We start from the raw sequence: 15304 nt of genomic DNA, 5'->3' as shown, positions 1-15304 counted from the left end.
GAAAAGAAGGGGAGAGGGAAAGAGATGGGTAAAAGAATGAAAGATAGGGAGTAGAAAAGGGCATTATTATGCAAAACCAAATTACTAATAACGTTACATAGGCGACGGAGTTCATCCTCATGTACGATTCCTGTTATTCGATTCATCAATTTGTGATTAGTATCTTTAGTTCTATGCATTTGATTTAAGCAATTATACGAAACAGTATAACAATAGGGCCCAAATCCAAGGGAGAAAACAGAGAGGGGGAGGGGCAGGGAGAAAAAGAAGAAGAAAGAATGGAAAATAGGGAGAGGAAACTGGGAGAAAGAGGGAAGTACAGGTAGGGGGGTTTAACTTTTTAACGGGACTAGTACAATGTTACATAAGCCAGAAGACTACAAGGTGTAGGAGTGACATGTCATCCGTACCGGTAGACAATATAGTTTAAGAATGCTTGGTCTGGAGAAGTACAGATTCAGAATTTATAACATAACCCCATGGTTGTGAGTAACATTTAATAATAAGATTATTTTTTTTTACCAAAATGAACCCTTTTTGAAACATTAGAATAATGAAAGACAGAGGGAAAAAAAACATAATGCTCTAATCTATACCTTGCAGCTTGCATGCAGCTCTTTAAGGACAGTTATTAGTTCACTGTTCCATGTTAGGATTTTAACATCTATACTGCTAGTAACATGGATCTCCCTGACAAAAGCTCTGATCTATTTGAACTATATGCACTTTGTGATCTGCATGATACACATTATTTGCAACAGGGATATTAACCCTCTGTGCTGCCATAGCTCCTTCAAGCTACTGTAGGTCAGCCGCGCCAATACTCAGGAGAAAGAAGCTTGGCAGTATGGTGAGCATGAGCAGCAGACACAATATCGGGGAGCCGAACAGAGCCTAAAGCTCTATGCAAATGACCAGTCTGTCTCCGAGGCGCTCACCAGCGCAAACTTCATAGGTATCCTCAATGTTATACACATACACTAGTGGACTTCTCCTACTATTATAATCTGTACTACCCCTTTACTGACATCTCTCCTTTCACCTCCCCTGTCTCACCAGATTACTCTTGCCTCTACGCACTGCTCTTGCCCCTACTCACTGCCCTTGCCCCCTTCTTGCATTCATCCATTCATCTAGCCATCCAACCATCCACTCACTCTTCTGTGCAAAATTGTAGTGCATAGTTTACACCTTTGATTTATCTTCTTGTCCTACTGCAACAGAGACAGAAAGTCTCAGTGAACAATAAGGTGTTCTTGGGTTATGGACCAGAGAATACGATGCGTACGCTGTACGGCATCGCGCGCATGCGAGACAAAGAGTGCAAATTCACCCACCAATCATGCAACAAACAAGCATTGAAAATGCAACAGAACTCGTCTTTACGCGAGGCCTATTGCATTTTCATCGTAAGTGTGGACGTGAAATAAGGCACGAACGGAAGTGGGTGGGGAGGTGGTGGTGGTCCTAGAAGTCACAGACTACGGGAGGGAATGGGGAGAGGCAGGGGGACAAAACTGTTTTTTAAGTAAAGGGGGCGAAAGCTTTGGAAGGAAATAAATGACGACATAGCCGTGAGGAGGCAGGAGTAACAAGCTAAACATCAATCACATTGCAGAATTTAGGATTGAAGCCAATCAAAAATATGGCCGGAAAGTGGGCGGAGCTTCCCCGCTATACTTCATACAGCATCTCTGGATGAGACAGCGCATGGGCTGCTTAGGCGAGACCTAAAAAGGAGCTGATTAAAGTCCAGGATATGACCATATCGATTGAGTGGTATTCTATTGAAAACAGGACTGAAATCTGCCCTCCACCCTGAAAAGGAAGTATGTAGGTTAGTTGTTTTTCAGAAAACTGAGTTATCAATTCACCCTGTACATTACATATTTACAGTACCTTGTTTCATGTTTACAAGCACTGACGTTATTTTGACTATCTGGTGTCCTTATTGCAGGGCTCCTGAATAAAAAGCAAGGAGACAGCTCACAGATTGGCTCTGACAGGTTTACCAAGAGAAATGTTATATCTGGCTTGGCAAAAGATGAGTTTCCTGGCCTATTGTTTCTTTAAAAAGTATCTAAAAAGAGTGTTATGTTGCACACCCTCCAGAGTATCGCGCTCCACAATCCCATCTTTCTATAAGTATTCCCTTCTAGGTAACTCAAATCACCAAACTGCAATATAAAGCGATAGTAGTGGATACATTAATTTTTTAATAACTGTGTAGTTACACAGTCAAATTAAAGAAAATAAATGTGACTATAAATGTTCGTTCCGTGACTATAAATGTTCGTTCCAATGTTACCATGCACAGACGGTCCTGTTGAGTGGAAAAAGTCAAATAGCCAATTTACAATGTGCTCTTTAATCATCACAGCTCCACAGAGAGATTTGGAATAAGGTTCTAAATCTTGACCGAAGTCTGAACAAGCCAAATCAAATATTGTGTTATCTCTTTGTTCATCGAGCTGTTAGTGTAAGTGTCTAGCTGCTTTTCTTCATTGGTTTCCATCTGTCTTGCCCTCTATTTGCAGCTCACATTGTTTTGGTTTAATAAACAATAAGCCTATTTCACTAACTCTGTTAAAATATATGGAGTCAAACGAGATATAGCTGCACTGCAAATATAGAAATTTACAAAATGAGGCGTTCTTTTAGGTCTCTTTGTATGGATGTTTGACTTATAACCATTTCCATGTATAATGAGTGTCTTCAGTAATAGTACAATTATGCCTGAACCTTCATTCCCTCCATAGTAAGTCTGGATACACCACCCAGTGCAATCCATAATCCCTTTCACCTTCTCTCCGTTCGGCTCCCTGAGATCTGTAATCTTGTATTGCCTTTCCTCTACCATGCTTCCGAATTAAAATGTTGTTTGGAGGCTATAATCTTGTATTGCCTTTCTTCTACCATGCTTCCGAATTTAAATTGTTGTATGGAGGCGTTTGAAGCTTCAGCACATGATTGCACATTACCAGGGAGATAAAAGCATGGGGTGAACAAGGACTGGCCAGCGGGTGCAATCATATAAGGCACTCAGGAAGATATATCTTCACAAGACTGTGACAGTAGATGGATGATGGAGGAATGAAAGAAGGCAGGAATGTGAAGGGATTTTCTTGTCAGTAGGCTAAAGGAGAGACACCAGTTGTCGGGCACAGTAGCAAACCTTTAGCATGGGGTATTGTGAGACTAAGAAGAGAGGAAGCAGGGCAATAAGGGTATAAAAGTATGAGGGGTAACCCCATTTTAAAAACACTAAAGTGAAAAGAAAAATATTTTGGACAACTAAATCTATCAAATAATTCTTTGAATATAAAGCTACATTTTCAACAGTATGATTTTTAAAAATATGAATATATGAATAACAATAGCTTTTGTTGAAACCAACGCTTATGTCATCGGACTTTCTAACCTTCAAAATGTGCTCCTTGCATGTCCTGATAAATCAGAGAGCTTTGTAGATTAGTCCCTTATTGTTTGGAGCATCAGGGCCATATGTGAAAGTAAATGTTCTCAGTCACACAACACGTTTTCTCCTAGTGCACTAGTTTAATCAAATGCAGTTGTTTTGCTTTTATCTGTCCAGCTTCACTTAGTTGTAACAAATTGGGAGGCATGCCGACAGGATTAACAATTCGGAACAGCGAACTAGAGAGGTAAAGCACCGCGTGATGCTTACCCCGTGATGGGAAACCACGTTAAAGCAGATCAGCAAGTTCTGGTTCCTCTCATGGCCTAGAGGATTTCCTTATGAGTTTCTTAAAACAGGAATCGTACGGGCGAGTGTGTTATTTTCAGCAGAAGGTTACAGACCGTAAACAGAGCTCACATTTAAAAACTGGTGTGATTCCACGGTGCTCTAACAAATTAGACATGCTTGGGATTACTTTATTCATTTTATTAGTAAGTTTTACAAATGAGTCTCGATAAAAGAAGAGTAACTTGCTACTTATAACAAGACTAACCTACATTGTTAAGCAATTTAAGCAATATATCATGAGAGCAGCTAAAGTACACCCAAGCCCAATTGTCTCTTTTCTGTGCTGGGACTTGTTTATGTCTTCCTGTTTTTTTCTAATCATTCTCCATGTTGTGCCTTACTTCTCCAGAGTGCAAAGATGTGAACAAAGTGGCATATTGCCCACTGGTGCTGAAGTTCAAGTTTTGCAGTCGTGCATACTTCAGGCAGATGTGTTGCAAGACCTGCCAAGCACACTGAACCACACCAAGCGACAAAAAGCCTTGTTCTTCCAGTGCGGAAATGTGTCTATCAAAGACAGGCACTCCAAGAAAGAAAGTGGACGTCCTTGCTTATGCATTACCCTGTGGAACACTCAACCACTGCTCAGCCTCTGCTGACGGGATTTCATTAATATTTAACTTCTGTGAAGTGAGATTTATTCATCCAACGTGCTGGACACAATATAAGGAGTGAATGCCAAATTGGAAAATGCAGACGAGACATATAGACCACCGAACCATTGAACGATTTATTTCTTTCAAGTAAATCCAATCGATTGCTCACTATCCTTCGACCATTGGAATATTTGTTTTTATGGACCTAACAATGACACTGAATCCATTTGTATTTAAAGAAATGTGTAAAATGTTGCTGTTACGACTTTGGAACTAAAGAGTAAACAAATCAAGTTATAGTTAAAAAATAGTATTAACTATTTTATCTCACTAAATGGCACCACCATTTAAATTATAAGATAGGCTTTAAAATGTTATTTAAGAAGCAACTGTAAATCAAGCATAAAAAATGTATTTTGTTCATTCCAGTAGGTTTTGTAAGGATTTATCCATGTTTTCTGGAACTGCTGTGAGCCATATTCTGAGTTGTCGTAGCCAGAATAATCTGGGGTTTGGAGCACGTACTGCATCAGTTACTGTGAGTGTGCCTGCATCGCAAGTTAGCTAGCTTTCCGTGGAGGTAAATGGCAAAGGACCTTTCTACTAGACAAGTTCAGGTTGCCATCAGAAAAGGAGACCATGTGAGCTGCAGAGCTCCACCCTTCCTAGCTCACTGCTGTTTACATTATTTGCCGCAAAATGACTTGAAACTTTACAGGGCTTACACTTCATTCATTCATCCTTACTCCTTTGTCAACTTTGGCTACAGGATACAGTTCAAAGACACAAGTAAATGCGCACCGGTAAGAAACCAGCCCATTGTTCCCATCTTGTGAACAAATATGCACTCTTTTTGCTGTTGAATCTTGAATGTGTAGAGAAGGCATGCGCTTTCTGAGCGAGTGTGCATGCATTTTCAGTGTGACTTAGATGGGGATTGTGCATTTTAGTGCGAGCTCCATGTGAGCTTAGAGAAATGGACAGGGTGAAGAACTAAAGAATTTAAGAAAAACATGTGTGGGGCTTTTAGTTATATGCTGTAGACCGAACACCTACTCAGCACATTGTTATCAGTACAGTGCTCTGCAGTGAGGGCACAAGTGAGAACAAGCCAACTTAAGCTGCGTAAATTCCAAGCACAAAATGTGTACAACTTTACGGCCGACACCCATTAACAAAAGCAAACCTCAAGAAGAAAAAGAAAGCCGATATTCACATGGAATTCCAGGCCTTAAAAATGTGTGCACAGTGTAGCAGAATGCTGTTGGATTTACATCTATATCCAAATATTCTCCTATATTGTGTGTTGTAGTGCAGCTGTGCACTGCTTGCTTATAACACCTCTAGGTATGACTGAAATCAATTGACACTTTGTAAGAAATATGTTAGTCTTGCAACAGAACTGTCAATTTTTAAAAGATTGTAGTATCTGAACAAGAAAGACTGTTACATTCATTACATTTTGTAAGTAATGTGAAACCGGGGAAAGAAGGAGAGGGACCTGTGTTAATTGTGTTTCTTTTAAATATATAACAAAAAATATTTCTACAATCTGTGTAAAATACTGTGGTTAGGCCTAGAAGCTGGGTTTTCAGAGTTTTTGGCACACACTAATGATGACAGAGTCGAGTCTTAGCAAAATAGCCTCTTTGAGAGGTTCAAGTTCGCAATCAAAATTGTAGATTCAAATATAAATGATTAGAGCCTAAAGTATCTATATATTGCTGACGAATGTTCTTAAGCTATAGCACTGTATGCCAAACATTTTTCACTGCTGACCATTATAACACAGGTTTCCAAAATTTTGATCTAGCACTCGCTGTTTGAGCTCAGTGGTGGAGAAACATTGAACTTTGGAATGTGACAATGACCGGCTTGACATAGTGCTGTTGGGCCCCTTCCACGCCGAAGCATGGAAGTGGAAAAGGTGTGTTTTCAGAATTTCCGATTTCTGCAGATCAATGCCTTGTCTCCACCAGGCCACACGTGTATTTCTAGGTGCTTTTGGTGCTATAGAAATAGAAAAATATCAACATCAACTCTTACTACTGTACCCCGCTTTAGCTGTAATACAGGCTACTTAGCATGTGTATAAGACATTCTTTTTCCCATCATTGGTGCTGTAAATCTGGATTCTATGTCAGGACCGGAGGCTTCAGATTATGCTTTTCTTCCTTCGCTTTTATTACACATACAAAAACACAGCAGCCTTAGAAAAGCTCCAATCAATGCTCAAATTGCAAAAACTCAGAAATAAAACTTGTAAGTCCAGGATGAACTACAACTCCCATGAGCTTGTCCCCACATCCACAACATTAGTCCTTCTATTATGTCCACACCAGGTATGATAGCCAGTCCTTCCTCAACCTTCCTCCTCTTTTTCTTCGCTGCTCACTCAGCCGTCAGTTGTGTTTTTTATTGTTCCCATTTTTAGGGGTCTATTGTACTGTGTTGCCGTCCATGAGAGGGACGAGGGTTATTTTGGGCTCTGATTGTGCATTAGTTGCGGTTTTTTCCGTACAGAGCCCTTAGTCGCGGGAGCGGTTTCGCTCCTTTCGCGACTCTTGTCCCGGCGGCGGTGCGGTGATGAGAGCACCCGCCAGAGGGTGCTCGAACGTCTCGCCGGCTCCTCGGCGCGCTTCCCTTCACTCTGGGGAGCCGCGCTGAGGAGACGGTCTGCGACGGAGCTTTGCCCTCACCACCCTTGCTATGCCCGGTGCTCCGGGTCCGTATTTGGCCCCAATTAACCTACTTACGCCCTGCGGGGTCTGTATTTTGCGGCGGAGTCCGCGGTGAACGCCGATAGGCGAGTGTGCACTTGTGATTGTGGTTAGACGTGCATTGGGGGTGGACAGGCCCGGTCCCCGTGTGGAGGGTCAGCGCGTTGGGGGGTTAGTGCAGCCCTACCTGCCAGTGTGTTTGGCCCAAAAAGTGATTGCAGCCTGATTGCCTGCCCATATCTTTATTACCTGACACCCTCTGAGGGGGTAAGACTTAAGGCGCAGTTTTTTGTGGGAATCTTTGTTCTTAACGTGGCAGCCATGGAGCAAGGCGATTACTTTGAGGAGAAGCCCCACTCCTACTTACAGGATGAGGAGTTTTATCAGGCAGTTGACAGCTCTATTTATCGCTGCGTGACTGAGGTGGTGGGTCCCATGGAGGACCGCCTGTCAGCGCGCATTGTTGAGGAATGCGCAAAGCTTGTGCAGGCCCATTTGGGAGCTCCAGCTGGTCTCCCGGGCCCCTCAGGTGAGGGCCCTCCTGCCCTGAAGAAACCCTGCAGGGAGGGGGCACCGGAAGGGGGGCAAGGGGTGGACAGAGGCGCCTTTGAGCGTCTCAGGGACGCTTTTTTAGCCAAGGCGACTGCTGTTCCCCCTGCGCCACTTTTGGGCCCTGAGCCCTCGGTAATTTCGGAGACCGCACCTCCGTCTCCGGGGGTGTATTCCCCCAACACGGATGCCGATGGAGAGTTGGTGCGCTCTTGGCGCCCCTCGGGCTCGGCCGCAGAGGTACCCCGGGACAGTTCCGGCATATTGGACCCGGATGAGATTATGCATCCGCGGTCCGCCGCCTGGACGCCGGTGGACACGGTGGCAAAGTTCGTGGCAGGTCGCCTGCGTAAACCTTTGGAGAAAGAAGCCAGGGGATGTCTGCGAGGGGAGTGTCCAAGGCCCACGCTGAAGGGTAAGGTGGCCCTGACGCCCGAGTTAGACGCAAAGATGGCCACCTTCCTCGCAAAGTTTATGAAGGACCCGCGTAAGGGCATTGACCGTTCCTGGAGGTCGTGCCAGGATAAATTGTTGGACGCGGTTGGGCCCACCACGAAGATCCTCGACATGGCGGAAGAGGCGAAGGCCAACGGCACGGTTATTTCCCCTGAGGTGTTGTCAAACTGGGCTCAGCGAGTGATAATTTTCTTGGGGAACGCCAACTGTGCTTTGTCGACCGAGCAGAGGAGATCCCTGCTTATTAAGCTGGATTCGAAGTTAGGAGATTTGGCTTCTTCGGAAGCGGGGGCGGTGGCCCAGGGTGGCCTCTTTGGGAAGCCCTTCATTAAGGAGCTCGGCAAATTTGTGTCCACCTTCACTTCACTAGATAAGGCGCAGTCCAGCATTAAGCGTGTGTTCCAACAGCGTTTTTCCCAAGGGGCCGGTCGGGGCAGGGGCCGCCCGACCGGCCGAGGAGGGCAGAATGCCAATAATAGAGGGCAAGGCTCCGGCAGAGGCCAGTACCAGGCCTCAGTGAACTTCAACAACTTTTACCCCACGAGAGGGCAGCGCTTCGGCGGTCGAGGCTACCGCAAGAATCCTGGACCCAACAATCCCAACGGTGAGTGTCCTTTCTTCGGACCAGTTTCTCATGGGAGGCCGACTAGCGGCGTTTTACGAGGAGTGGGCGTCGCTTACTGCAGACGCTTGGGTTTTGCAAACCGTGCGGGGGTTTCACATAGAGTTCTACGACCGGCCCGTTCAGGAGTCTTCTCCACGGCCGATAGTTGTTTCCGAGTCCGACGTGCGCTTGATAGACGGAGAGGTCTCGGAGCTACTCCAAAAGGGAGCCATCCGTCTATCAACGCGTCATCCCGCGGGTTTCCTCAGCAATGTCTTCCTGGTGGACAAGACGGATGGAGGCAAACGTCTGGTGATCAACCTCAAGGAGTTCAACCAATGGTTGGTCTACCGACATTTCAAAATGGAGGGGATCCATCTCCTTCGGGATGTGCTCCTTCCACGGGATTGGATGGTGAGATTGGATCTCAAAGACACTTATTTGGTGGTACCCATCCATCCTCCGCATCGGCGTTTCCTTCAGTTTTGCTGGAGGGACAGGGTGTTCGAGTTCACCACCCTTCCCTTCGGTCTTTCCTCGGCCCCGTGGTGCTTCACGAAGGTGCTGCACCGGGTGGTGGAGTACCTGCGGGGGCAGGGTATTCGGATGATCGTCTACTTTGACGACATCCTTTTGATGGCCCAGAGTCCAGTGGTCTTGACTGGTCAGCTTCAGCAAGCGGTTCTGCTTCTCCAAAGGCTAGGCTTTGTCATCAACGGCTCCAAGTCGGTCCTGGTTCCATGTCAGAACCTTACGTTTCTGGGTTTTGTCATAGACTCCGTAGGAGCCTCTCCCAGTCTACCCTCGAGGAAGATAGCCAAGATCAGGCATACGTTATGGCAGATGGTTTCAAAACACCGGACCTCTTTACGGCAGGTGGCCAGGGTGGTAGGACTTCTGTCATCCTCCATTCAGGCGATTTTCCCGGGGCCGTTGCACTACAGAGCGCTCCAACTCCTCAAGGCCCAACATCTCCGGAGGGGCATGTCCTACGACCAGATGGTGCCCCTCTCAGCGGAAGTGAAGGAGGAGATGTCATGGTGGCTCCCACACATGGAAGCATGGAATGGTCGGGCGATCTTCGGGTCGGTCCCGGACCTTGTGATAGAGTCCGATGCCAGCAGGTCGGTTTGGGGTGCCCGTTGCGGGGAGTTCTCCACTGGCGGCGCTTGGTCATCCGACGAACAACAGTTGCATATAAACTGTTTGGAGCTTCTAGCAGGATCCTTCGCGGTCCGCTGCTGGACCAAGGATTCCGTCAAGTCCTGCGTTCTCTTAAAGATCGACAATGTCTCGGCGGTCCGCTACGTCAACCACCTAGGAGGCCCACGCTCTAGAGCCCTGCCGGATTTGGCAAAGGAGTTCTGGGACTATTGCCTCTCACATTACGTATCGGTCACTGCGAAATACTTGCCGGGTCAGGCCAATCAGGTGGCGGACTGGCACTCCAGGCATCTGAGGGATGCCAGCCAGTGAATGCTGGACATCCCGGTCTTCCAATGGCTGAACGCCCGTTGGGGTCCGTTTTTGGTGGATCTGTTTGCATCCCGGCTGGACCACCAACTCCCACGGTTTTTCAGTTGGAGGCCGGACCCGCTCGCAGAGGCCACGGATGCCTTTCTTCAGGATTGGAGTCGAGAGAAGCCCTTTTCATTTCCCCCATTCTCGATGGTGGTGCGGACGGCGTCCCAGGTTCGCCGTCAAGAGGTGGTGTTGGTTACACCGCTCTGGAGGCCTCAAGTCTGGTTCCCGGTTCTTCTGGAACTTTCTTGGGATTTTCCAATCCTACTCCCCCAGTTTCCTCACCTCTTGCTCAATCCGGATCGGGAGCCACATCCCCTCATCATTCAGGGCTCTCTCCGCCCCTTGGCATGGAAGCTTTCCGGAGACGTTGGTCGCTCCCGGGCCTTTTGGGATCGGCTGAGGGCCTGCTCTCCAAAGCCTGGGCTGATAGCACGGCGAAGCGCTACAAATCCGCTTGGCGTCTTCGAAGGGACCTGGATCCCGTGGTCGCAGGACTCGTTCCAATCTTAATTTTTTTAGCTGAGTTGGCAACTAAGGGCCTGGCTTATAGGACAATTAATGCAATGCCTTTCCGCAATTTCAGCGGGTCACCAACCAGTGGAGGGTTCCCCGGTGGGGGAACACCCCTTTGTTTGCAGGCTCTTGCGAGGTGTTCGTCTTTCATTACCTCCGGACCCCGGTATTCAGTCCTTTGGGACGTCAATGTACTCTTGAATCTGTTTCTGTCCTGGCAGTCTAACGCATATTTGTCCCTGGAGGAACTTTCAGCCAAGTTGGCTATGCTTCTGTGTTTGGTCTCTTGCCCGCGTGTCGGATGTGCGTGCCTTGGACGTTTCGGCGCAAGTTTTTTCCCCTGACGGGGTAACTTTTACAGTGGGACGTCGCACAAAGTCCGCGTTACGAACTATCTCGTACCCGGCCTTTGTGGATACTCCCAAGCTGTGCATCGTGCAGTGCTTGAAGGCTTATGAGGACATGACGTTGGATATCCGCCCTCCGGGCGAACAACAATTGCTAATTGCCCTGCGAAAACCACACAGAGCAGTCTCTTCCCCTACCATTGCAAGGTGGGTGCGTTGGGTCATGCAAGAGGCGGGCATTGATACTAAACGTTTTGGAGCTCACTCTGCCAGGGGAGCCATGGCTTCTAAGGCGTTCTCGGTGGGAGCTTGTTCGGAGGATTTAATGCGAGCAGCAGATTGGTCCTCGGATTCCACGTTTAAGAGGTTTTATTTTAAACCGGTGGTGGACCTAGCTCATTTGGTGGTGAGTAAGCTTTAAACTAGCATAATCCGAAGCCTCCGGTCCTGACATAGAATCAAAATTTGCCTAGCTTACGTAACGGTAAGTTTCAATTCTATTAAGGACACGGAGGCGAGGATTATCTCACCCAGGAGTTCGACGTTCCGAACCCGCCCGTGTGGCAGTAAGTAAATTGTTTTCCATTTCTGCTTTGCTACATGTTTTGATACCAGTGTTGATGATGTTCTCGGTTTGCATGCTGTCAGTGAGGTTGTGGTGCTTCACTTACGCTGTCATTTTTTCCGCTAGGAAATTACGGTTCCAAGCAAGACCAATGAGGAATGTGCGTAACCTACGCGAAGAAAGAGGAGGAAGGTTGAGGAAGGACTGGCTATCATACCTGGTGTGGACATAATAGAAGGACTAATGTTGTGGATGTGAGGACAAGCTCATGGGAGTTGTAGTTCATCGTGGACTTACAAGTTTTATTTCTGAGTTTTTACAATTTGAGCATTGATTGGAGTTTTTCTAAGGCTGCTGTGTTTTTGTATGTGTAATAAAAGCGAAGGAAGAAAAGCATAATCCTCGCCTCCGTGTCCTTAATAGAATTGAAACTTACCGTTACGTAAGCTAGGCAAATTTCGATTAGGGCATGCTTTTTAGTCATTGTAAAGCAGCGCTGGGTTTGAAACGGAAGGAATACGCAGTCACATCGATAGATGGAATTGTTTAAGAGTATGCAAGGGTTTGGCATGACACATTCGAAGGACTTGAACCTAGTACTAAACTGTTCCACAAAATACTGCTACCCAAATCTTTGCCGAAAATAACAGTTTATTTTATGACACTATATTGCTGCTACTGCTACATTGTTACCACATAGAGTTGGTAATCTAAGCTAGACATGTTTTTATCATATCCAAACCCCGTAATAAAGAGAAAATTTTTGAAGTATGTATACAGGTCAATTTAGAATTAGAAATTTGTTTTTATGTGAATACCGGTGGGTGCTCAAATATTTAATTAGACTGTGTTTATAGATGTACCATAGGGATGGAATGAGTCACAAACAGTCTATTTAAGATGAACTTTGTTATTCATGTGAATATCTCATAGGCGTTCGTAACAGTATCGAACAAAATGACCTTTGTATCTTCACAATTCGTTTTCTACAATTTTATACTCGAGTATTAATGTGGTACACTCTTACTAAAACTATTTCTTGGCTTTTTTAAATTATATTCTAATTTATTGCCATATTCCGTAGCACGTTTGCTCTGTTTCTCCAGCTAATAATGAAAATAAGGTTTGTAACTTTTCAGTGAAATTCCACGCCTATCACAGATTTGTGTTTTTTTTACCTAGCTAAGTGAAATAAAACTGCAGATTTGAAGAATGCTTGCCATGGTCTGTTCCCTGTGATACACATACTTAAGTGTTAATGTTTTCCTACATAAAGGACTAATTTGACATATGTCATGCTCTAGATTTTAATTAAGGAGTCCTCTTCCTAGAGTCATCATGACTCGAAAATGGTAGTGCATGTTGAACATCAACATATGTGCTATTCTGGCTCCCACTTCTGTTGCAGCTTGCTCCAGCTGGTATTTAATTTTGGGTAGTTTGATAGTAAGTACTTGCAAAGAAACAACAGCTTATTTTTTTATATGGTGCTTTGTACCAGACTTCTAACATTTGCAAACCGAGATTTACTTACAGTCGCCTTCTCATTTGGAAAGAAGGGTTGCCCTAGCCAGTATACCATCTCATGACCAGCCGTACATAACAGAAATCAGCAGCAAGCATTCAACTCACTGATCCACCTTACCAACTCGATATAATCCCAATGGCAGTTGTTGTACAGTAGGTTATTTTTACACGATTTCCTGACTATAGGTAAAAGTGTGCTGGCATACACATTATCTCATCATTGTGACTATCAGTACAATGGCATTTTGTGATGAGTGCGCTGATAGGAATACATTTTTGTTCTTCACTGAAAACATATTTAGTTGCTACTATGTAAAAGTATAGCATTTTATGTCCTGTGCAATACATTAATAAACTGAGTGATTTGCAGTACAGAGATATTGGTTTGTAGAAAATAGTCCAATTTGGCCCAAGGCCTTCCTTGTTGGGGTCAGTGCTACCACAAGGATCTCCTGAAATTTATCATTGGATAAATAATCCTTTACATGCTTTATACCTTCAATCCTCTTCCCTGTCACAGCCTTGACAGTATGAAAATTGACCCCATCCGACTATGCAAACACCTTAGTTGCATCTTCTTTTTTTTTATTGCACCTCTCGATAAGCGGTCAGTGATGTCAGTATAGTATTACACAGTATTAATTCCTACTATATTGCCATTTTTGCAAATATTGGTTGCACAAGCAGATAAAGATCTGTCAGTGTTTTTCTAGAGGCATTCTGGTTGCTATAGGCATAAGAAAACCTTTACGCAGTTTGGTTGCTTTAGGTATTCCTTTATGAATAAACATGTTGTAAGAATGTTGTATTGATCTTGCTATAGGCATTTGGATAATAGCGTGCATGTTAGATGCACCTTGCTGTTGTGTGTTGAGTTGGAAATGGGAGGAAAGCTGATAAGGTGCGTTTGATTAGTGCTCTGTGAACGATGAAGTTGTGGTCTTTTTAGGTCTTCATTTGATTAAACTAGTGTGGTCATCTGGTGTGATCTGGCTTGAATATTTAGCCATCAGAGATCACATGCGTAGTACCCCAGGGATCCTCCCTAAAACCCACACTCTTAAAAGTCTACATGGCCCCCCTCCCAACCATCGTCAGAAACCACAGGCTTAACATCCTCTCCTACGCCGATGACACCCGGCTCATCTTCTCCCTCAACAAGGAACCCGACATCAACAGGCACAACTTCCAAGAAGGGATAAAAGTCGTTGTGGCCTGGATGAGGAACAGCTGCCTGAAGCTCACCTTGGAGAAAACAGAAGTCCTCATCCTTTGCTACACCTCTGCATGGGACGACACCTGGTAGCCCTCGGAAACCCACCCACCCCAATGGACCATGTACGCAACCTCCGCATCATACTCGATACTTCACTCACCATGAATCGCCAGACCAACGCCTTATACTCCCTTGCTTCAACACCCTCTGCTTACTCCGCAAGACTTTCAAGTGAATCCCCCTTACTCCAGGAAAACCGTCACTCACGCTCATATCATCAGCAGACTGTACTACGGCAACGCCCTCTATGCCCGAATCAACAAAAAACCCTTCCACAAACTCCAGACCGTTCATAACGCCGCAGCCAGACTTATCCTCGATGTCCCACGACACAACTACATTACTCAAGACCTCTGCGACCTCTACTGGCTCTCCATCAAAAGAAGAATAACCTTCAAGCTGCTCACACATGCCTATAAAGCCCTCCACAACACCGGACCCCAATACCTCAACAACCGAATCTCCTTCCACGCCCACAAGAGAAACCTCTGCTCAGCCGACCTCGTCCTAGCCACCGTCCCACGTTTTCACAGGACCAGAGCGGGTGGAAGATCCTTCTTCTACCTTGCAGCCAAGCCCTGGAACAAACTCACCCTTCACCTCCGCCTGAGCCCGACACTGCACCAATTCAGGAAGGTCCTACAAACCTGTCAGAGAACCTCTTGCTCTTACAGGCAAAGAAAAGGGGCTCATCCTCAAACCCACAAAACCAGTGTACAGACAAACGTCAGAAGTTTCATAATTAGTATTTGTGTGCTTTTCTTAAGTCAGTCTATGAGTTAGAAATATCATCACATTGTGAAATATCTCAGCAATTATATACAAAATACATCATGAATATTGTTCATCACATTTGCC

The 15304-nt window shown here is 45.5% G+C and overlaps 1 protein-coding gene across 1 annotated transcript in view; it reads left to right on the top strand.

Moving 5' to 3' along the window:
- The window catches only part of LOC144820131 (A disintegrin and metalloproteinase with thrombospondin motifs 6), a 463746-nt gene extending 457214 nt beyond the window's left edge, over positions 1–6532 (top strand). The window contains exon 14 of the mRNA XM_078677765.1: positions 4119–6532. Coding sequence (XP_078533891.1) covers positions 4119–4228 — 110 coding nt within the window. The 3' untranslated portion in view covers positions 4229–6532. The remainder of the gene's footprint in view (positions 1–4118) is intronic.
- Positions 6533–15304: the final 8772 nt, after the last annotated feature.

Source organism: Lissotriton helveticus, chromosome 2_1 (genome assembly GCF_964261635.1).
Source record: "Lissotriton helveticus chromosome 2_1, aLisHel1.1, whole genome shotgun sequence".
Classification (NCBI taxonomy): domain Eukaryota; kingdom Metazoa; phylum Chordata; class Amphibia; order Caudata; family Salamandridae; genus Lissotriton; species Lissotriton helveticus.
This window is presented reverse-complemented; position numbering and strand designations above follow the sequence as displayed.